Genomic DNA, 23,368 nt, shown 5'->3' on the forward strand with positions numbered 1-23,368 from the left:
GAGTTAGTATCATTGTTGCTGATACCAAAAAAGTGGGGGGTGGGGGGCAGGTAGGCTCAGTTGCCCAGGTGAGCTCATAAGTTTCTGGAAGGGTTTCAGGTCACCTTGGCAAAAGTCCAACAGCCTCTCCTCTCACCTTTCATCACCTCGAATACCAAATTCTCAAGAGAGGCACTCCCAGCCGCCGCCCTCCATGAGTATCTTCTCTCAGAAGAATCTAGAGTCTCCTAAGTAAGAACTTGGCGATCTCCCCGGGTATATCTCCACCCTGATATTTGATCATCTTCAATCAGAGTAATTATTTTTTTAATGCTTATTTATTTGGGGGGAGGGTACAGAAGATCCAAAGCAAGCTCTGTGCTGACAGCAGCAACCCAATGCGGGGCTGGAACTCATGAACCGTGAGATGACCTGAGCTGAAGTCGGATGCTCAACCAACAGAGCCACCCAGGTGCCCCTCAACCAGATTAATTCTAACATCAATCTACTAGAGGAAAGACACGGGGCACTGTTCAGGCGTTTCCTCGCACAGCCACAGGGTTTCCACTGCCTCTGAATCCTGGCTCTAACGCATCCTATATCATGGCCCACCAGTGATGAGATGACTCACAGCGGTTTTTCTTTGGGTCTTTTTTTGACCCATTGCCAGTGAAACTAGTCAAATGCTTTCTCAAGGTGTAACACTGGGTCCCTTTGACAATCTGCTCTCAAATCTAAACCCCAAATAAACAACACCAATCACATCGAATATATTCATGTTGCCAAATGGAAAGGGGTTGGAACAGGTACACACACACGCACACACAGTTTGTTTTTTTCCTTCACTTTGAAGCCCATTTCTAGCTTAAGGCTCCATGACCTCCCATGCTTGGGCTTCAGAGAATCTGTGAATCCTTTGAAATCACGGGCAAACTTTTAATGTATGAAAATACCAGCATTTAGGTGCAGAGAAGCACATATTCCCCACTATTTTCCAGAGGAGCCCAACTTGAAGCCTTTAGGATGCTTCAGCAAAATCTGTCGTTACTCTCGTGGGTATGGCGGTTTCTAGTTGCCGCCCAGCAGTCACTTACCTTTTATCCACGGTAGTAAAACCCCTGTTTTAACGAGCTTCATAGCCACCCAGAATAAAGACTGCATTTCCCCATGTTCCTTGCAGCTGGTATAGCCACGTGACTAATTTGGGCCAATGAGATACAGGCAGAATTTCCTCACATTTCAATAAAAGAAATTGTTATATGCTTCTCCCCTTCTTCTTCACCCCTTTTTTCTTCCTGCTGGCTGGAATGTAGACGTGATGTCTGGAACTCAAGTGGCTCCCTGGTCCATGAGGTGGCTTTGGGAAGTGAGCCCATATAAACAGAGCAAGAAGACGGAAGATTCCCAGTCTCTGAGGGCTTTGCAGAACAGGGGTAGCATGTCAGTAACAAGACAGAATGTCTCTGAGCTTTATTAAGAAGAAATAAATTTCTCTTCTCTTTCGGCCACGGTTATTTTGAGCCTCTGTTTTTCACAGCTAAAATGAATCTTAATTCATACTCAGGGTGAGGCTAAGAGAGTGCTCAGAAGGAGGTATCTTGTTTATCCTCGTCCTTCTCTATACGTCCTCCTCATCTCCTCCAACCTTCCTCCCCTCCCAGCACAAACCGTGAGAACCCTTTCAGGCCAAACCCTCCTAGGAGCTGTCATTCCCAGACCTAAAAACAACACAAAACAAACTTTCCAAAGCAGTTGCCTGGTGTCATGTCACCAACTGGTCAAACCAGCCCCTGCTCTGACCTCAGAGATGGAAAAGGGGGCCTCAAGATCACAGGCTCTCTAGCTCTCCCTCCCTCGAAGGATCTCAGAGCCACCCCTCTGCATTTGTGCCTCCAATGGCCCTCTACCTAAAGGTCTCAAACTGAGAGGAATAGGTACCACTTTCCCAGCAAAGGCTCTTGGCAGAGAAGCAGATAGACTGGTTTATTAGAATGATATTCACATTGAGGAAGTTCTTTTGAAGCAATACCAACAACCACAAAAACACAGAATTTGGAGGTCGATCCATCAGAATTGTCTGCATCATGATGGAGCAAACAAACAAATCCAAAATTTCAGTCTTAAGGGAACAAAGGTTCATCTGTCCGCCATGTCCATTGTGGACCAGCAGGGACACCCTACCCATCAGAGATGTTGGTGACCATAGTGCAGAAGGAAATCAACCAAGGGTCCTCCCGTCATGGAGCGGAGGTCTCCCATGGGTTACTCACATGCTTGGAACTGACAGTGACAGGTATCACCTCTGCTCACCACTCATTGGCCACAACTAGTTACATGGCTCTTACCAACCACAATGGCATCAGGAAGTGTGTTGCTTCCTATCACGTGCCCTGAATTTTACTGAATCCCAACTACGTGCTGGGTACTGTTCTAGGTGCCCATGACACAGCCCTAAACAATCAGACCACAGTCCCTACCCTCGGCCCCCATGGAGCTTAGGTTCTAATGGAAGGGGCAGACAACAATCGAGGCCTAAAATATAACTCAGTTCGCAGCCGGCGCTAGGAAGAAAAACCAGCTGATGTAAGAGAACGTGACTTCAGATCAAATGGTTGGAGAAGGTTTCTCTGAGTAGGTGAAATTTAAGTAGAGACACAAATGAAGTGAGAGACCAGTCCTGAGGAAATCTGGGGGAACAGTGTCATAGGCAGTGGGAACGGCATGAGGGAAGTCCTCAGACAGGAATATGTGTGGCTCTTCTGTCCAAAGGACAGAAAGAAGGCCACCAAGATTCCAGCACAGTGAGCAAGGGGTGGATGACAGCAGGGAATCAGATCAGAAAGGTAGCCAGGAGCCTCAATTTGCTTCATGAAACTTTTGTAGCATCTAAAATTGTTTTAACTGTTGACTGATGATTTGCTTATCAATAGGCGTGAGAACACAGACTTGTGTCTCATGTCTAGCCCCTAGTCTAGTGCTTTGCACGTAAGAACTTAGTAAATATGTGATGAATCAACACATGAGTAAATGAATGAATGGAGTCTCCCCGCTCCCCTGTGTCTGCTCCTCCACACATGGTCAACGATCGCCATCACCAACTCGCAGTTGCCCGCGTCTTACAACCAGACGGGGAGTCTGATGTGCCCTCTCCTCTCCTCCAGTCCAATCCCTCAGCCAAAATGTTTCTGCTTCTTTAATACATCATGGATTGTGTCCACCCTTTATCTCTCCTCAGCTAACAACTCAGCCCAAGCCACCATGTTCCCAGGACCCTACAACAGCCTCTTCTCTGGTCTCCCTGGAGTTTTGTCCCCCAGTGCCCTCTCCACAAGTAGCAGGTGATTTTCCTAGAACTCATCATACCACTCTCCTTCTCCAAATAGTTCAATGGGTCCTCAAAATGCTCAGGACAAAGCCTAACTCTTAAATGGGGTCCAGAAGGCTCTACATCATCTGGCCCATGGCCACCTCCCCAACCATTTCCCCCCTCATGATCCATGCCAATTATCCAGTGAGATAGGTAGGTACTTCTGACATCCCCCTTTTACAGATGACAAGGCAGAGTTTCAGAGAGGCTAGGCCACTGGCCCAGAGCAGCCCGATCTGGGTCTGTTCAGGTTCCTACCTCCCAGGCTTCACTATCTTTCTTAAGCAGTAAGTACCAACACTGTTACTTCTTAAAAAAAAACAAAAAACAAAAAACAAAAAGCCTGGTTAGTTGAGATACTATTTCCCCGGCTGCAGAATGACTATTCGGGCTGTGAAAGGGGACTTCAAAAGCCCTGATAAAGGCCCAGGAATAAATAGAGGGCCCCTGAGAGCCCTTGGCTAGGGATGTCCCTCTTTGAAGATGGGTGGAGAGGGGGTTGCGTGAAGCCTCTCCTCCCACAGCTGACCCCTGACTCCCTTCTCCCAGGGACATATGCAGCTAAGAGGAGCTCCCATTGAGTCCACTGAGCCCTTGGCTCCGAGAAGCTTTCACACTGGTAACACATAAGGATCTCTCTGGTTGACACAGTGATGGCTTGTCCCAGGCAGCCACCAGGCTTCCAAATATCAGTGAGTTCCTGGTGTCACTTGTTCTACCGAGAACGTCTGGAAGGGCCCAAAGAAGTTTCCAGAGAAGGAGGCCCAACGAGAAGGTGGAGGGAGAGGTGGGCTGGTGAACTGTGGTCTTTCGGGTCCCTTATGGGTTTGGACAGCGCTTGCTCTGGCCATTCAGTGGGGACCACATAGCATAGCCCACTGGACAGCGAAGCATAGAGGCTTAGCAATCAGCACACATCTGCCTCTGTGCCTTTAGTTTCAACAGAAAACAGTTAACAATATACTACTATCTCATAGGGTTGTCATAAGGAATGACAGAGGTAAGGTAGGGTCTTTAGTGGAGCTTGGCACGTAAGAGTTCTCCAGCAATGGTGGAGATCATTACTATTTTGTTGTTTGGGGAGCTGTTATCCACAGGCTCACGTGGTGGTGCGGAGCACAGACTCTGGAGCCAGACTGTCTGGATTTGAGTATCAGCTCTGCTACTTTGTAGCTGTGTGAGCTGGTGCGAGTAATTTAACCTCTCTGTGCCTCAATATTGGTGCCTCAATAATGTCGTCTGTGAACAGGGATAATAATACCTATCTTAAAGCAATTTGGATGAGGATTAAATAAATCAGTTTATGCAAAAGACAACTATTACAAAATGTTAAATAAGTATTATTATTATTATTACTTGCAGAGGTGGTCAGAGGAAGCGATCCCTGTGTTCTGTATAGAGCGTGTTCGTGAGACTTGTCATGCATTTCTGCCCAGAGCCACACATACACCGTCATGGGGGGCTTAGTTGGCTTGTGCTCCGTATCTGGCCTCGGGATCAGAATTGGCCCTTCTGTTCCTGACGCCAAGGGGGATTAACTTGCCTCACCTTCTTGAGCCAGACCAGGCTGGTCCCCTGGAATGGATCAGGGCGGGAAGAGAAACGTGCACAGACCCAGGCTCCTAAGATTGTGAGATAGGATAAGAGACACAGAGAAAAAACCCAGCTTGCTCAGGACTGCACTTAGGCAAACTTCATGACTAACCAGAGATCACACATGGGTAGTGTATATATTGCCCTGGCGGGAATAGTTAGTTGGAAGCCTCACCCAAGGGGAGGACATTCTGCCCAGGACCCTCAGTCAGGACTCTAGAGGGGGCTGTTCACCGAGGAGCTCCCCCAGCCAGAGGTTGGATGTTGCGAGTACCTGATTTGATGTGTTAACCCTTCTCTGTTCTTCTCTATACTCTCCCCCTCTTTATGTTTACTCGAATTATTTAATTCCATATATTCCCTTTCCCATATAATTAATAAAACTTTCCTCCACAAAACAGAAAGCGTGGCTATCGTGAATTACTGTTATTCAGAACATTCTGGAAAGAATTTTGGACATAATAGTAACAGGAAGCTAGAGCTGAATAAATAAGCATTAGCTGTGTAGGATTATGAGGGCACTGACTTGGGTAGGGAGGGACCACGTGGGTTGTTTATTTATTTCATTTATTAATCATCTTGTGTTTGCCCGGGCATTTGGCCAAGGAAAGAGCACGGGGCTTGAAGTTCAGACACGGCTGGGTTTAGAACCCACAAGCTGGTGGCCTTGGACAAGTTCCCTCCCGTGTTGAACCTCAGTGTCCTCATCTGTCAGATGGAGATGATGATGGTATGAACTTCTGGGAGGGGGGCTGTGGTGAGGAATAAATAAATAGCATGCTTGGAAAGCATTCCACTGGGTGCTGGCACCTTCTAGGCACTCTGGAAATTTTAGCCCTATTCTAATGCTGTTACTGCGTACAGGGTCTGCCACATGTGAGCCAGGCAATTGTGACACTGGGTCGCTAACGGGACATCACCTGCTTGGCAAGACCTGCCGAGCTCTGACAATGCACCAGGCACCCTTCCAGGCACCGGGGATGCTGCTGCGAGCAAGACACCTGAGGGTCCTGCCCCCGTGGAGCCGAACGTGCTGGAAATTCCATCGGGGGTCTGAGAAAGGGAATGGAAAAAGACACGAGCATACACCTCTCCTATTTGCTGCAGATGTGCTGGGCTCCTAGGGTGTCCAACGGAGGGAACTCTGACGTGGGTCTTTCTCCATCTGGAGCCTGAATGCGGCAGGGCACCAGGATCTGCGCCCACGCCTGGAACAAGAGCTCCAGACCCCTATAATTGTAGAGAAAACACTAAGCAAAAATGACATCCAGAAAGCCAGGCCTTTGAGGGAGCCACAGGGCCCCCCCCCTGCAGGCCCTACAGACCCAGCCCTCCGTAGAGTTAGGGCTCAGGGGTGGTGAGGCTGGGTGGGACGGTGTCGGGGGGGGGGGGCGGCTGGAAATACCTAGGGGAGCACGGAACGTGGAGTCTTGCTGCCATGGAAAGGCAGCACAGGAGGAGCACAGAATTGTGTCTGCGTCCTGGCACTTCCCGTGTGACTTGAGGCAGCTACTGCTCCTTCCTGGGCCCCTGTTTCCGGACTGCAGGGTGATGTCACCCTCCCCCTGGGCTGTTTGAGAATTAACTGCAGTCCTTCCCATGTGAAAGCTCTAAGAGGAAAGTAGCCAAGAAAACACTTGTTCTGGGACCCGGGGTCGAATATTGCCCCCAACCCCTGCCCCAATACTCACACACGTGCGCACACACACACACACACACACTCCACAGGGTCTTTCCTTCCCAGAGAGAGCCAGCCTGGGGGCCCCCTCCCCTACCTGGCTTCTCCTGGTCCTGGCCCCATGTTTTCCTCTGGCTGATGACAGCCTGTAGGGCTTACTGACTCCTCTCCAGGAGGCTAGGTCAGCAGGATGAGCAGCTGCCTCCCTCAGCTTCCCAAAACGGAAGGCTGGCCTGACCCAGAAACGTAGTGAGAATCTGGGGGCGGGGGCTGGGGGAGGGAGCACATACAACAGGCATGTGGGAGGATCACTGGACAAGACCAGGGGTTCCCAAGTCCCACTGTGTGGCCTTCGGCAAGGGGCTTCACCTCTCTGAGCCATGAGGGTCCACTGAGGTCATGAATAAAGTGTTGGGCACATGGTCTGGTACACAGTCGGTGCTCAGCTAAATGTAAGCCGTGACGGTGATTATAAACCGTAGTACAGCAGAGGGGTCAAGAGCCAAACTGCCTAGGTTCGAATCCCAGCTCTGCCACTTAACTGGGTGTGCAGACAAGGGTGAGTCGTGCAATCTCACTGAGACTTGGTTCTCTCAGCAATAAAATGGGGATGATAAAAGTCCTTTCCTTATAGGGCTATAGGGGGATCGCCTGTGTTAATATACATAAATTTTAAGTGCTTAGAACAGAACCTGGAGCGTGGAAAGTGCTGGATAAATGCTAATGTTTGCTATTTCTGTTTTCTAGCTGCACACCCTCCCTCCTCTCCTGCTGGCAGCATCCTTGAAATGAGAAGGTGGATGAAGGCTCTGTGGGGTTGTGGGAAGGAGGCCTAGAGAGGAAGGAGTAGGAGGGTCTTCTAGAACACACCCATCAGCAGACTCACCCATAAATAAACACATAAACACACTAAGCGCTCCACCCGCTCAAATCCACACACAAACGGCTGGGGACCAAGCCACCCACCCAGAAACCTCACCCTGGCCCCGGCCCAGGTCCCAGGCAGCACCGGCTTTCTTCTCTGGGTCACACAGTGATTCTCCCCGTTCTGGCTTCAGAGCCAGCCAACCAGCCTCGCCCCTGCTGTAATTATAGGTGCGCTGAGGCTTCTGTGCCCAGCCATGACGTCAGCCTCAAGCTTCTAGCCTGATGATCTCACCAGAGTCAAGTGGGGACCCAGTCACTCGGGATGGGGGAGCGGGGGCACATCAGCCTTCCTCTCTCTGCTAGTGGGGGAAGGAGGGTGGGGTCTCTACCAGTCAGCTCAGCACAGACCCTGGCCGCCCCCCCCCCCCAAGCCCTGTCACCTGGCAGCTGTGTGCATACCTGCAAAATGGGGGTGGTGATAACATCCCCGATGTTGTGACGGTTCAAAGGGTTGGCACGTGCTCGCCACAGAAGCATAAGAGGAGGCCAAAAATGATGGTAACTGTTGCTCTCCATAGAATTATTTTTAGCAAACGGCCTCATGCAGGCACTGCTGAACATCAAAACGATTTCTCAACCAATGACTCATTGAATTCCTTAACACCCCCACCCCACCCCACCCCACCCCACCCCAGGAGGAAGGCAGGGCTGAGACCCTGAAGCCCACGGGGGAGGGAGAGAGGTGGGGGAGAACGGCACGCCCAACTGCCCACCTGTTGTTGGGGACAGATCAAAGTTAGAACCCAAGCTCAAGGGGCTGTTAGGTAGAAGGACGGTTTACAAATTCATTCTCCAAGCTATGTGGGAGGGACAGGGAAGTCTAGAACAGGTCCTCTGTGGGCTCCCTGTGTCAGACCAGACCGCCTGCCCGGGTACAGCACCTTCTGATAATCATCATTATTAACAGTCATGCAGGGCTACCATTGGTTAGCACTTCCTGTGATAGTTTCCTCATCTGTAAAATGGGGACAGTGGCACTCCCCTTACCTCCCGGGATTGGTGGTGCCATTGAAGCCGGTCTAATATTTGGAAAGCACTTAGAACGGGACCCAGCAGACAGCAAGCATCATATGATGGAGAACTCCAAACTGAATATGCGAAAGTGTCAGTCTGCTAAATGTTTAAGGATGGTTACCTCATGTGTTCCTCATGACACATCCATGCAGTGGCTACTATGGGGTCCATTTTACAGCTGGGAAAACTGACAGCTCACAGGTGGCTGGGGAATAATGTTACTGCTCTCAGAGGACACTGAAGGCAAGTGTCCACGCCGGGTTGTGAGTGGGCATTGCGGCCCAAAGCCACCTGCCTTCAAATGCACTGGGCTCCCAGCCCTCTCCCCTCCTTCTGCAGGAGGCAGCAGGCTCTGGGGAAGGTATTACCGAGGGTGACCTGAGCCCTCAGCAGGCAGAGGGTTATTAATAGCCGGCCTTTGCACTGAGAGTGGGGAGGCGGCTCCGGAGCGAGCCCTGGGAGAGGGGGCGGAGCTGAGCCCAGCCGGGAGGAGAGTGTCCACTGGCTGGCTGAACTCGGCCCCTCCCCTACCCCTGGGAGCCCAGCTGTTCCCTCAGCGGATTCTCAGGGGCTGGTTCATCACCTCCGAATACTCCTGTGACAGGAGGCGCTCGAAAAACCCGCCTCCAGCCCCAAGCAGCAATAAATAGAAGGCTCTCAGCCCTGAAGAAGCAAGGAGAAGTTTCTAGGCCGGCGTCCCTGGGTTTATTAAGCTCCTGACTCTCCTCTAGACATCTCAGTGGCTCTGGCTGAGAGCCTGGACAGTCTGGGAGGACAGTGACCGGCGGATCTCTGGTGAGGCAGAGCGGAGAGGGGCCCTCTGGAATTCTGCTGGACCAGCCGGTGGTAGCCTTTGGAGTGTCTTTGGGGGCTGGGATCCCAGCCGGGTGCACACCCTCTGTCCTTGGCAGTGGATGGTTCGGCATTTTCTGAAGCAGAAAAATAAGCTTGAGGGCCAACCCACCCGCATCACCTTGCCGTGTGACCTTGGGCAGGTGGCTCCGTCTCTCTGAGCCTCCGTTTCCCCTCCAGCTCAGCAGCCATGGCTGACGGTCAGATGCCCTTCTCCTGCCACCTCCCAAGCCGCCTGCGCAGAGACCCCTTCCGAGACTCATCCCTGCCCTCGCGCCTGCTGGATGATGACTTTGGCATGGACCCCTTCCCGGACGACTTGACTGCCTCTTGGCACAACTGGGCCCTGCCTCGATTCTCCCCAGCATGGCCTGGAACCCTGAGGTCAGGCATGGTGCCTCGGGGGCCCACGGCTGCAGCCAGGTTCGGGGTACCTGCGCAGGGCAGGAGCCCCCCACCCTTCCCTGGGGAGCCCTGGAAAGTGTGTGTTAACGTGCACAGCTTTAAGCCAGAGGAGCTGATGGTGAAGACCAAGGACGGATACGTGGAGGTGTCTGGTGAGTGAGGGGCAGGAGTGAGAGAGAACCCGGGAGAAGGGTGTAGGCCTCAGCCCCGGGAACGGCCAAGAGAATGTTTGTTCCCTTAGAGGGTGAGCTGTGACAGCGTGACACAGGTGACTTCAGGGCTCAGGAATGCAGGCCACAGAAGTTATCTTTGTGGAAAGGCTGTGCTCTCCCTGGCTTCCAGGAGACACCTCAACCTGACCCAGTGGCTGGGGCCTTTGAGGGCTGTATCTAGCAGTCAGAGCACAGTCAGGGAAGTAGAAACCACGTCACAGGTTTTGACAGAAAAAAAAAATTAATAGAAAGGGTAAGTCAAACAGATAGAGAAGAAATACAAAGACAAGGACGAGGTGGGGCACAGTGTCACAGCACAGTCTAGAAGAGTGTGTTAAGTGCTGTGCCACGATAGAGCTAATGATCAGCGCAGGTTTCAAGAGGAATGGGGCCCCTTGTTCCAGATAAGGGCGCTGAGGCCTGACAGTCACTATGAGGATACTAATTGGGACCTTGATTGAGCATTTACTTTCCGCTAGGCACCGCACTCCGCCCTTTACCTGTAGCATCTCAGTGAAGGCAACCAGAGGAGGTGGGGCCTGTCTGTCTCCTCTTTTCACAGATGAGGAAACTGAGGCACAGAAAGCTGAAAGTAACTTGTCCAAGGCCGCCCAGATTCAAACTCAGGCTGTCTTGGGAATTGGGAGGCCAGAAGAGATTTGATGATTTATTGAGCACCTACTAAGTACCAAAAACTGGACTAAGACTCTTAGATTCCTTCTTCCAAGTAATCCTCACTCCGGCCCTGAGAAGCGGGGCTGTCTGCTCCCATTTCACAGCTGAGGAGGCTGAGGCCCAAGCGGAACTTGTCCGAGGTCACGCCATGAGTCAGCAGCAGGAAGAGTCTAGGCCTGCCCAGGACGCCAGGCCTGGGGTCCTTGCCGCCACATCCCAGCCTGGGAGAAAGGAGGAGGAGACAGGAGACTCAGTCCCTGCTGGGCAGGGGAACAGCTTTCTCTCTCTTCCCTCCCAATTAACGCTCCATTAAAAAGAGTGTGTTCCCGGCACAGGCTGGCAGGCCAGAGAATCAATAAAAGCCATTGCGAGGCAGGCTGGGCAGATACAAGCCCTGGCGGGGCAGGCGGCGTGTAGGGGGAGTTTTCAAAGCCTCCCAGGGCGGAATTGTAAACATCAGAGGCTCTGCCGGGGGTGGTGGGCCAGGAGACACGCTGGGGCCATGTGCGGATGGAGGGGTTCAGCCAGGGCGTTCCGAGTTGGCTGGTGGCCAGGCCTGAGTTCTGAAAGTGGCTGTGCCACACTAACCAGCAGGATGCACAGAATGTTTATCTTTCCCGTGCTGTGTTTCCTTATCTGGAAATCGGGGTTCTGGTGCTAAATGAGCCGACGGGGGTCAAGTGCGGACAAGGGTTCAGTATTGTTATTGCTGTGATGCTGCTGTTATTAAAATGCTGGGCACAGAGCAAGGCCCCAATACACCATAGATCGTAGATGTTCTTTGAGACCTGGGTTCAAATCCCGACACTGCCCGATGGAAGACTGCTCAGAAAGTCTTCTCACTGTTCTGAGCCTCAGTTGTCTTATCTACAGAATGGGGATCATGATAATATCTCTCCTGCAGATCTGTAGAGAAGATTAAATGTGAGCTGACAATATATGATAATAAATGCAGAGAGTCTGTAAAATGGAGCTAATAATAGTGTCTGCCTGGCACTCTGTAAACGATGATTATCACCACCTCTCCCGTCTCTGGTTTTCATTCGGATTCCAGAGTCTTCCACCCTTGGTTGGAGGTGTCCCCGTGCCCTCTGGCCCCTCCAGGAGACCCCTGAAGTATATCTCCCCCATTCTCTTCCTTTCTACGTGCTTCTTTAAAAAAAAAATTTTTTTTAATGTTTATTTATTTTTGAGAGAGACAGAGTGTGGGAGGGGGAGGGGCAGAGAGAGAGGGAGACACAGAATCTGAAACAGGCTCTAGGCTGTGAGCCGTCAGCACAGAGCCCGATGCAGGGCTCGAACTCACGAACCGTGAGATCATGAGCTGAGCTCAAGTCAGATGCTTAACTGACTGAGCCACCCAGGTGCCCTTCTAGATGCTTCTTAACAGGTGGGTTCTGGCAGCTCCAGGCTGAGATCTCAGCTAAGCACCTTACTAATGCAGTGGCACTGAATGAGGCTTTGAGTGAATCATGGAGCCTCAGTTTCCATATTTGTAAAATGGGGAGGTTGGGTGCTTCAATAAGACAGACAAAGCCTTTTTAGGTTGTAAAATGCCTCATAGGTATGTACTTAGCACCCTCAGCTTGACAGAATCCAAATCCCCTGAAAGTACATATAGAGACTCTCATAAAATGGATGTGAAATCAGATTGATATCAGGGTTCCATTTAAAATCAGCTCCAATCTTTTATCTTATATCTCATAATGACAGACCTATTCTTCAAGCACTCGGTGTAGGCACTGTGCTAAATGCCTACAAATGTTGGCTCCCAGGTTCCTCATGTGGACTTGCAAGGAAATATAGGTAGGTTTGTGACACCCACTTTACAAGGAGGAAATTGAGGCTCAGAGAGAGTAACTCACCTGAGATCCCCTGGTCCTCCATGGCAACGCCTGAAATTCAAAGCCAGGCCTGCTGAGACAGTTCCGAGTCAGGATGGCTGCATTTTCTTCTGATTGTGCGGCCTTGGGCAAATCCTCCCACGTCTTGGGCTTCAGTTTTACTGTTGGCCTTAGGTCTTAGGAGGAGTTGAACTAAATCAGTATTTGCCAAACAGTACATTTTAAGATATCATGAGGCACCTGAGAAATGGAAGGAAGGCGGTACAGATTTTTAAAAGGTGCCAGAGAAAACAAAGTTATAAACAGGTCTCCTTACTGCAGGACTTATCAGAGCTTTGATTTGCTACATCAATGTAGTTTATGGCTCTCTGGAGACAGCCCTGTCTTATCTGACCATATATGAGTGTATAGTTCCAGGCAAGTGTCTGGAAAATGCTAGACTAGATGCTTTCCATGATGCTTATACACCCCAACTCGCACCCTGCAGCCCGCAGCCAAGAAATGTTCTCTTCATGGGCCACTGGGCCCAGCCCTGGCCAAGAAGAAACTGGAAAACCCAGAGGCCTTATTCCTACCCCCTCTCCTTAATCCCAGGGCCTCTGCCTCCCCTGGAAACAGCACCTTCTTTCTTTAGCTGGGCCAATGGCTTTCCCCGAAGTGCTGATCCCTGCTTCTTGGCCCCTACACTTCTCTGAGGCATGTTGAAAAAATAGCAGCTGTGAGGGGCCTCTGGCTTGCCCTGCCTCCAGATGAGTTCTTTTTTTTAAAAAGAATCATAATTACTTTTTTCTGTTTACGAAAATAAAATATTTCCACGGTAGAAAACATAGCTAGGAAAGCAAAATAAGAAATTAAAAATCACTCATAATCCTTAAGCTGCCCCAATAAATAGATATTCAAATAATATGCAAATTAAGCTTCAAGATGAGCCTCTGGTAGCAGCATCCACTTTCAACCAGGCTCCTCTTTATGGAAATCTTGGAGCTGCCCCTGCTCAGAGATCCTCCCCTCCCCACCCCCAATACCCTATTTTCAGGGCCTGGACAGGGAAGCTTAGCCTTTCAGGAGTAGTCCTTTCTCCAAACATCAAAAGAAGCCACAAGCCTTCGCCTTCACACAATATTTTTACCACTTACAAAGCAGTCCTGTGACTCATTTTCATTTACTGCTCACAGCAACCCCCAAATTAGGAAGCTATTGTCACCCCCATTTTAGAGAAGAATAAACTGAGGCTCAGAGAAGAGTAGAGATGGGCTAGAAAGTGTTAGAGCAGAGACTGAAATCCAAAACCCAAATACCTTTGCCCCAGCACTCCAAGCTGGGTGACCTTGGGCATATCACTTAACCTCTCTGAACTTCCGTTCCCCATCCACAAAATGGTAATAATGAGAGTCCCTGCTTTCTAAGGTTGCCATGAAAATTAAAGGAGTCGCTATTAGTAAGGGGCTGGGACAGTGGCTCACACCAAGAAAGCGCTGTATAAGAGTTTGTTATTGCTTATTATTCCCAGGACACCAGTGGTGCAAAAGGGCTGAGTCAGAGGCACTGGCCTGTCCCCAGGGGAAGCAGGCCTCTCTGGAGGCCCAGGCTCTGGGCGGGGGGGGGGGGAGGGTGTCAGAGAACAGACAGTGCTCCTGGGCCACAGGCCCGGTTAGGGCTGGACAGTTGGCACTCACGGATTTGGCGGGCCCAAATCAACTCTCCCGGGGGCAGCGCGTTCAAAGCATAGCATGTTCTGGGTAACCAGACAGTGGACCCCTTTCCACCCAGCCCGTGAGAGAATAAATTGATGCAACCTTTCCTAAGGGCAATCTGGCAATACAGAGCAAGTCTCAGAAATTCTAGAACTTAGAATTTATCCTAAAGATGTCATCAGGCCAGATGCAGAGATCCAGCTGTGAGAATGTGTGGTGGCCGTGAGGTTCTCTCTAAGGTCAGATACCGTCTCACTGCCCAAAAAGCCAGGGATTGGCTAAATGAACTTAAGGATCCCTACAGCGGAACGCTGCGCAGCCGTTAAAGAAATCACGTTGCCGAAGAATGTTTGGCAAGACGTGGAGAAATGATTATAATGTGTTGGCAAGAGATAACAGTTTTGAGCATAACGCGCAATATGACCCCATTTCCTAAAATCTGCGATATGTATCTGTCCTATATAACACTTATGTCCATAGAAAGAAAAGTCTGGAGCGTATACAAAAAATGTGGTCTTGTCGCAGTGATGGGAGGACAGGTAGTTTTGATCATTTATTTCGGCACTTTCTACATTTTCTAGCATACACATGTATTATCTTACAGTCAGAGCAAAGTCAGTAATAAAGAAATTAGGAATAATGAAAAAGCAATTGATAACCTAATCGCCTATAAATCGTCAGTTTTTTTAAGACTGGGGCTGCCAAAAAAAAAAAAAAAAAAAATCCCACGAGGTGATTTACACTCTGGATTCCACAGCTTCTCAGAAGGGTGTCCCCATGGAAATGAGGGTTCTTGGCCTGGGAATGTGGCCCCACAGATGAGGAACAAATAAAGATAGGAGCTGAAAGACTCCTCCCTGCCCTAATCCGGTTTGTTTAAAGAGAAGTTAGAGACTCTCCCCATTAAAAAAATTAATAAAAAAGGAGTAAGGAGCAGTCAATAGGCTCAGAAGTTGCTATGTAAATTGAAGGTGATAGCCAGTTTGGGCCCAAACCTTCTTATCTTTTCTCTTCCTCAGGTAAGAAAACAGCCCCACCCCTGCTACCCTCTAGAAGGTGGGGCAGGTGGAATTTCAAATCTGTGGTGTCTAAGGTGTCATTTCTTAAAGAAAGCCCTCTTTCGAGAGTCTGGGTGGGTTTTTTCTGTTTTGTTTGTTTGTTTGTTTTAGCAGATTGAAACATTATTTCCAGGCAGTTCGTCCAGTTTTAGGTAGAGATAATGTGGCTCAAAGAGCTAATTTCAGGCTGGAACAGGCAGAGGGGCATCAGACCCGCAGCCCTCGGTGTAGACTCAGAGGGAGCTGGTTCAGAGCTCAGGCCTGCCGTACACCTGCTGGGTGACCTTGGACCCATCACTGGGCCTCAGTTTCCACATCAGTAACCAAGGGGGAAAGAAGCCCACCTTCAGAGCTAGGAAAGACTCTGTGCGTTGTAAAGTCAACTGGGTGGCAGACTAGGGCTCAGCATGCGACCCCACTTCTTTTCTACCACCCCTCCTGGGATGTTAGCTTCAGGGTTCGACTGGCTGGTTAGGGGAAAGGGCCCAGAGGCAAGACTTAAAAGATACAACATGTGGTTCAGTTTCCGTGATTTCCTAAATCTAACTTGTAATTGCCTACAAACCACCGTCTAGGCCTCCTGTCTGGTCCGTCGTCTTAGTTCATCTTTACGACAGCCTCGGCTCAGGGGGGTCCGTTTAGTAGACGAGGGACCAGAGAGGCTCAGAAAACTGGTGTCTCTAGACTGACCCCAAGTCAAACGGCGAGGCAGGGGCAGGGGCAGGATTCGAACCCAAGTCTGAGTCCTGACCAAAGTCTGCGGGACATCGATGCTTACGCGTGGCATTCCGCTCTCTTCTAGGCAAACATGAAGAGAAGCAGCAAGAAGGTGGCATCGTTTCCAAGAACTTCACGAAGAAGATCCAGTAAGTGCCCTGGCGGCATGGGTTCCAGGGTGAGGGTGGAGGAGTGGGTAGGGCCTGGGACCCAAGATCTGGAGCGTCTCCGTCTTGGGCATCTCTCTTTCCAGACGAGCCCCAGTGAGGGAATTGAACCCTCACACCTAAAGGGGAGAAAGTGTCACAGCAAACCTGCCGTAGGGTCCCGGAAGAGGTTACGTAGATCATGCCGTCACACCTGGGCTCAGTGCCCCGCGAGGCGGGAAGTTAACAATGTCACTTTACGGATGAAGAGCCCGAGAATTAGAGAAGCAAAATGATTTGTCTGTGATTCCGTGAAAATCGAGGCACTCACCCCGTGGCACGCTTGAGGGAGGATCTCCACCACCATCAAGAAAGACCCTCCCTTGGTGCCCGAGTGCCCAGTGGATTCTTTCGAAGGGTGCCTGCTCTAAGTGTCCCACCGCGGGAGAGCGTGCGCCTTCCCTACGGTATCCACAGGAATGAAGGCGGAACTTGTCCTGACATTGCTGTTTCCTCCTGGGAGGGGTTTGGAGGCTGAGAGGTTGGGACACGTGAAGGGTGGGTTTTGCTGAGGGCTGTGGGAAGGGCTGAGCCGGGGGAATCATGGGAACGGCCAGAAGACCACCAGGCAGGGCCAGTGAATCGAGGCCACACCAGGGCCCTAAGGGCGATGCCTGTAGGGAGGGAGACGACAGCCGGGTGCTGCTGGTAAACACCTCTTCCCTGTACTCAGCAGTTGTCCACTGCGTGCACTCTGGCTCCAAAGCCCTGTCCCAGTCAATGCCTTTAATCTTTGGAGCGGGCAGAAGAGACTTTACCCTCCTTGTTTGTCGGGGAAACTAAATTCCCAGAGGTGTAAGGGACTACCTAAGGTCCTTACGGTTAGAATTTAGCCCCAAACCGATCCCTGAACTCGGTTCAGTGCTCGTGCCCCGGAGCAAAGGATGCCCTTTCTTCACCTGTAAAAGGGATGGGGATGAATCTTGATTCCGGAATCCGCCGACTGAAAATGAAAGGAGATCAGAGCACAGCCACCAGCACCCAGCTGGTCCTCATAAGTGGCAGGCTATTATTACTATCATTGGTGTGGTTATGGAGTCTCAACTCCACCCTCGGCCTTGGCCAAAATGTCCTGGTCTGGAGAGATTGCACCAGCTGAATTCTGAGGCTTCCTTCAGCTTTGGGATTCTGCAGTCCTGTCTCTCCTGCCGTGTGCCCATTCCTGACCCGCCCGGCACCTCTGAGTTCTTAGAAGCCCATGGACGCTTCCCAGTAAGGCAAACAGCTAACTGTTTCTCTTTACACTCGCTGGCTCGCCTGCCATCCCCAAGACCCACACCTCTTCCTGGCACAGAGGCCAGATCACACGCTGCTGAGAGGGAGAGGGGGGAAAAGAAGGGGGGACAAGTGCAAGGGAGCTGATGTTTCTTTGAAGAGACTCAAATAAGGTCTCAGGATGGAGTCACCAACAGGGCAACTCCGTGGAAGGGATTGAGCTGGAAAGAAGTCAGCGGGTTAATCATCTTTTAAAAACGTGGATTTCCCCATCTCTGATGCCTCCGGGAAACAGCTTGCTGGGGTGATTTGACCAATAGAAATGTTTAAAGTTTCTCAAGGCACAGGCTGCTATTCGGCTGGGGTCCAGCAGCCGAGCTGAGCTTCTTGTTATAATATTGGGCTAGCCATTGTCTTGAGCCCCACAAGTGCCCTCCCTACCAACCTGGCCTTCCTGACCCTGTCCCTGGGATCCTCTGAGCCTCCCCACATGCCAACAACAGGGGGTCCCCAGGACCCCCCTCCATCCCTATGCCATGTATCCATCCATTCTGTCTGGTCATTGTCCAGCTGTGCCAGTTGCTAAATATTTTGAAGCTCACCTCTGGGTATAGGGAGACCTGGCTCCATGATAAAGAAAGTGGGTAACTTAGAACAACCAGCTGAACTGCTCTGAGCTTCTGTCCCCGTGTTTCCTCTGGACCAAGTTGTGATGGGGAATGAGAACATGTGTGTCAAACATTCAGCACAGGGTAAAGACTCAGTGTTCAGTCTGTGAGGACTAATAGTATTTTTTAAAACTCTGCAAGGCTGGAGTCACATGAGAGCAGCTGGGACCTCCCGGGACCCCCTGGCTCTGCCCAGGCTCTAGACACCAGAGATGGCCCTGGCCCACTCTCAGGAGGCTCCATTGACTCTCCCCGGAAAAACTCTGGTCATCAGAGAACAGGGGGAAGTTCCTTCAGCCAGAATGAGATCCTTGGAGTTTTCCACCCAGGCAGGATGCTACAGCTGTTTGCCTTAGCCATGACTAGGAAATTCATCCCAACACATCCATCCCCGTGTGAAAGGCGTCATGTTGATTGGATGAGGGGGTGCAGGAGAGATCTTGTGGGTTGGGAGCAGGGCAAGGGCAAGACTGTAGATGGGATCTTTCCATAGCCAATTTGAATGTAAGGACAGGAAGCAGGGGACGCAGGAAGTCATTGATGGAGGATGCTCAAAGTCAAAGCAAACTTTAGGTCCCTGCTCTCCATCTTCCCAGGTATCTGTTTTGCTATTTACTGACACCTGTAATGTGTCAAGAGCCATAAGAGGGGTATAGGTGTAATATTATTTCACCTGTAAAAGAATCCTGTGGAGCCAGTGTTATTAAGTCCATCTTGCGGATGAGAAAACTGATGTTCAGAGGGATGTTGGAATTCCACAAAGGTCACACAGCTAGTGATGAGCCAGGTCTGGGATTCAAACACAGATCTCCCCACCTTCAAAGCCTATGACCTTCCTGCCTGGGTAGGGGAAACTGGATTGCAGTCATTTGAAGACCATCTTCAACTACTCCCTGCTTTATGTGTTTACATTCCCATATTATTAGTTGCTTAAGACTTCTTTCCTTTTTGATCAGGTTGCTTTTGAGAAAGTTAAAGTACTACTACTAATATGTTCACTGAAGAAGACAGTCATAAAACAAACCCAATGAAAGAAAAATGTGGATAAGTTCCAACTAGATAGCATTACCTGCTTAAGGGTTTAAGCTTTAGATCAGCTCTGTCTCTGTTAAAAAGCGACAATAGCAAGGGATAGAGGCTAACAGCTTTAAAGATCATGGTAACACTTAGCTGAGATGTTCATTTGGATGCAAATGGAAGGATTGAGAGAGAATGGAAGAAGAATAATTTTCCCACCATGGTGGTTCAACATATAGGTCACCTGGTGAGAGACCTTGAACAAGTCTATTTTTATCTCTGGGTCTCAGTTTCCCCATATGTAATATGAGAGCACTGTCCTGAACAATCAAGAAGATTCTTTTAGGCTCAGACATTTTTTAGTTTGGTGATACCACAATGTGTGCTAAAATATTCACAGCCATCCAGGTTCCCATTTAAATGGTCAGTGACCATAGTAACAATGTAGAGGCTAACATTTATTGAGCACTTAGGGTATGCCAGGCACTGGGCTAAGCCCTTTGCTTTCATTATCCCATGTAATTCTCCCAGACAGGAACTGTTAACCCACTTTTCATATAAGGATGTAGGTTCAGAGAGGCTAGATCACCAGTCCAAGGTCACACAGTCAGCAAGAGTCAGAATTCAAACTCAGATCTGCCTGCCTGCAAGGGCCATGCTCTGGACCATGGCTGCCCTGCCCCATTGCACCAGGTATGCTACGGGTTAGCATGTAAATAAACGGAGTCGGCCCATCCCCAGCAGTGGGAGGGAGGTCCAGACTTTTGGCCTTGTCTGTGCTTCAAGTTTGACTTGGTGCCTGCCCAAGTTCCCTCTTTTTTTTCCATCCTTCCCAGAAGGCCCCTTGTTAATCTCCATGGCTCTAATTTGGCAGGAGTCTCCTGGGTAGATTCCACTCATGTGGCTACATGTTGCTACTCACAGAGAAAACTCCCCAGCCCCTTCAGGAAGGATCCTGCCCTGGCCAGGAATGGATCTGCCTCATTTCTTGGTTCTGTCATCAAAACCCCTGCGTTTATAACAGGCAGAGTCTTCCCGGACCAATGGAAAGATCTATGCTGATTGACCCTCCTAGCTTCCCTACCATAATCCTTTTCTCAAAAGTCTGGTGCCAGAGGATGCAGTAGAGCAGAGCATCATGGGTTTGGAGACCAAGATTCCAATTCCATTTCCATATGCTTCTTACCAGCAGCGTGACCTCGGGCAAATCGCTTCACGTCTCTGTCCTCAATTTCCTTGTCTGTAAATCGGGACAGTGAGGGAACTTGCCTGGTGGGATTATTGTTAACAACTAAATGAGATGATATGCAGGTGAAGGTCATAGTTTCCATCATCTTTATTTATAATGGCATCCCAGTGAGGCCATGAACATGTTCTCACAATACCAGTAGTTTGATGAAGGAACCATGTCTCAAGATTGCCTCATTTACCCAAAACGATCCAAAGAATTATAATATGTAGCTTCAGAACTGGAACCAGAGTTGGATTCAGAAATCCTGTCTTTGATGTTCTCACTCACTGAACATGTCACTTGATCTCCCCGAGTCTCTGTTAAATGTTTTATGCAACAGGCATATTAATTCCTACCTATTAGCCATTGGAGGATCATTATACAGTTCTAGCCAGGTAATGCCTATAAATGTGTTTTGAGAACAAAGCAATTATGACCTGCCAAGAGCTACTTCAGATGTGACCCAAATCAAGGCTCATTCTTTTTTTTTTTTTTTTAAGTTTATTTATTTACTTTGAGACAGAGAGAGAGAGAGAGCACAAGCAGGTGAGGGGCAGAGAGAAGAAAAGACAGAATCCCCAGTAGGCTTCCCACTATCAGCACAGAGCCCAATGCGTGGCTTGAACTTACAAACTGTGAGATCATGACCTGAGCTGAGATCAAGAGTCAGACGCTTAACCAACTGAGCCACCCAGGCGCCCCTCAAGGCTCATTCTAAGCATCACAGAGTAGCTTACTGTGCGACCATCCTGTTCCATCAGTAATTCACCAATAACGCGTTCTCAGCAGGCACATGGCAGATGAAAATGTGTTGCCTGCTGTGACACCTTACCTATGTTCTACAAAGGGAGGGGAGTGGTGGCCATTTCTGCCAGCAGCCGGTCCAGTGTGAGTAGAGAGACCTCAACCAAGGATCAAATATCTGGGCCCCAGGGACCTTTTAAGTTACTGTTCGAACACCACTTTACCATTTGCAAAGCATGTTCAGACTCTGTCTCACTTCAAATACTATACAATTTTAATATTACTATCTCCCTTTGCAGATGAGGAAATTAACTCAGAGCAATTGAGTGACCTTCCCAAGATCATACAGCTAGAAAAGGGCAGAGCCAGGATTCAAACCCAGCGTTGTATGCCCTAAGAGCCCAAATTCATATCAGAAACATTTTCTTTTGGGGCATCTGGGTGGCTCAGTCGGTTAAGCGTCCGACTCTTGGTTTCAACTTAGGTCATGATCTCATGGTTCGTGAGTTTGAGCCCCACGTGGGGCTCTGAGCTGACAGTGCGGAACCTGCTTGGGATTCTCTCTCCCCCTCGGCCCCTCCCCTGCTCACGCTGTCTCTCACTCTCTCTCTCTCAAAATAAATAAAGTTAAGAAAACTTTTCTTTCAAGTGAAAAAAAAGAATGTTTAAGCTATATTAACAATAATACATGAATAGTATCTTGTGCTTCTTTCTCCTAGGCTTCCTGCAGAGGTGGATCCTGTGACAGTTTTTGCCTCGCTTTCCCCAGAGGGCCTGCTGATCATCGAAGCCCCCCAGGTCCCCCCTTACTCACCATTTGGAGAGAGCAGTTTCAACAACGAGCTTCCCCAAGACAGCCAGGAAGTCACCTGTTCCTGAGACCCCAGTCTTGGCCCATCTTTATCCCTCCCCAACTGCAGGGCTTCTCTGTATTCCAGAGTACATTACTTTAGCTGAATTCATAGATTTAGTGACTAAAATGTTAGGGGTGGGGGTGGACTGACCACGGACTCCCTGGATAGCGTAGTAGTAGGTTTTTCCACAGGACGGTACAATTGGCAGGGTCCTGCTCAATTGCATTAGGCCAAAATGCTGGGAGATTGTTTCTTTACCTTTTCTATCATGATGAAAATGTTGCACATTCTATAGCTGCAGAACAGATAGAAGGGGACATGACATTTCACACTGTATCTTACCTTGCAGCTAATGCAAAAGGTTGCTTTTCTCTGGGGACCTCCCTGTCACCCAGATTCCTATTCTGGGCTCCTGGTTTCCATGCCTGCTCCATGGTTTGGTTGATGGAGCCCACTGGCTCACCCCACTGTGTTTCTGCAGCCCTGGTCTACAAAGGGGTATAGATAGGTCTTACATCCCCATATGGGATTTATCCAACAGCCACATGAAAACAGTGCCTTCTGCTCTTCACCCAGGCATTTATAGCATGTTCCCAAGTTGGCACTCCCTGAGGACTCTGGAAACCGATGTATTCTCTGGCTAGAGTCTCCCCTTTATCGTGCCTCCTATGTCCAATTTGGGATTTTTACAGAGGGGGCTGTCTCCAAACAGCTCCACCAGGAACCAAGCAAAGGCCAGACAGACTGGCAGGCAGGCTAGTGGTATTGTGTATATGAGTGAGATGTGTGTGTCATTGTTATTTGAATTGTGCTGTTGTTTAGGGGGGAATTAACAGTAAATAATAATAATAATAAAAAAAAAGGAGCTGATGTTCTTAGCTTTGTGTGCTTCTTTTGATGACAAACTAAATGCTATGCCACTTAGATACCCAATATTAGGAATGCTTGCGGCTGCAAGCAGTGATACTCAACGAGGAGTGGTTTAAATGACATAAACATCTGTGTCTAACTTTGTAAGAAGTCTAGGGGTGAGTGATTTCAGAGCTATTTTTTCAGTTCTTATGCCACCAAGAGCCCAGAGATCTTCTTCCTCTGCCATCTCTGACAGGTCTACAAGATCTGTCCTCATGTTTGCAAGATGGCTGCAGCAGCTCCAGTCATCTCATCTTCGCATGACAACACATAGAAAGAAAAGGTGGGGGTAAAAAAAAGGTCTTCTCCTCTGACTTTCTTTTTTATAAGTGCACAAGATATTTTCCAGAAGCTCTTAGAAGACTTTTTTTTTTAAATCTCATTGACCAAAACTGGGCCACATGCTCTATCCCTGGAGCCAATCCCATTTAATCCCCATGACAACCCTGAGAAGTAGACATCCATTTTGCAATGAAAAAGCTGACGCTAAGTGGCTTTGGTAAGTC

The 23,368-nt window shown here is 49.5% G+C and overlaps 1 protein-coding gene and 1 long non-coding RNA gene across 6 annotated transcripts; one reads left to right on the forward strand and one right to left on the reverse strand.

Annotated features, from left to right (window-relative positions):
- Positions 1-1,519: 1,519 nt before the first annotated feature.
- Positions 1,520-13,262, reverse strand: LOC147575329 (uncharacterized). 5 transcript variants are annotated; one of them, XR_015242273.1, is made up of 4 exons: positions 12,568-13,258; positions 8,532-11,608; positions 6,715-8,097; positions 1,520-6,169 (listed from the first exon to the last, which is right to left on the reverse strand). It is a non-coding gene; the product is annotated as an uncharacterized LOC147575329 (long non-coding RNA). The 5 variants fall into 5 exon arrangements; XR_015242272.1 differs by having other exon boundaries at positions 1,520-8,094; positions 12,568-13,262; XR_015242269.1 differs by having other exon boundaries at positions 1,520-8,097; positions 12,568-13,262.
- HSPB8 (heat shock protein family B (small) member 8) lies at positions 9,601-22,828 on the forward strand. Its single transcript, XM_025933485.2, has 3 exons — positions 9,601-9,967; positions 16,101-16,164; positions 21,816-22,828. Exons 1-3 carry the CDS (start codon positions 9,601-9,603, stop codon positions 21,973-21,975), a joined length of 591 nt encoding a protein of 196 aa, XP_025789270.1. The 3' UTR covers positions 21,976-22,828.
- The last annotated feature ends 540 nt before the right edge of the window (positions 22,829-23,368 follow it).

Source organism: Puma concolor, chromosome D3, assembly GCF_028749965.1.
Source record: "Puma concolor isolate L17-30 chromosome D3, mPumCon1.1.hap2, whole genome shotgun sequence".
Taxonomy (NCBI): Eukaryota; Metazoa; Chordata; class Mammalia; order Carnivora; family Felidae; genus Puma; species Puma concolor.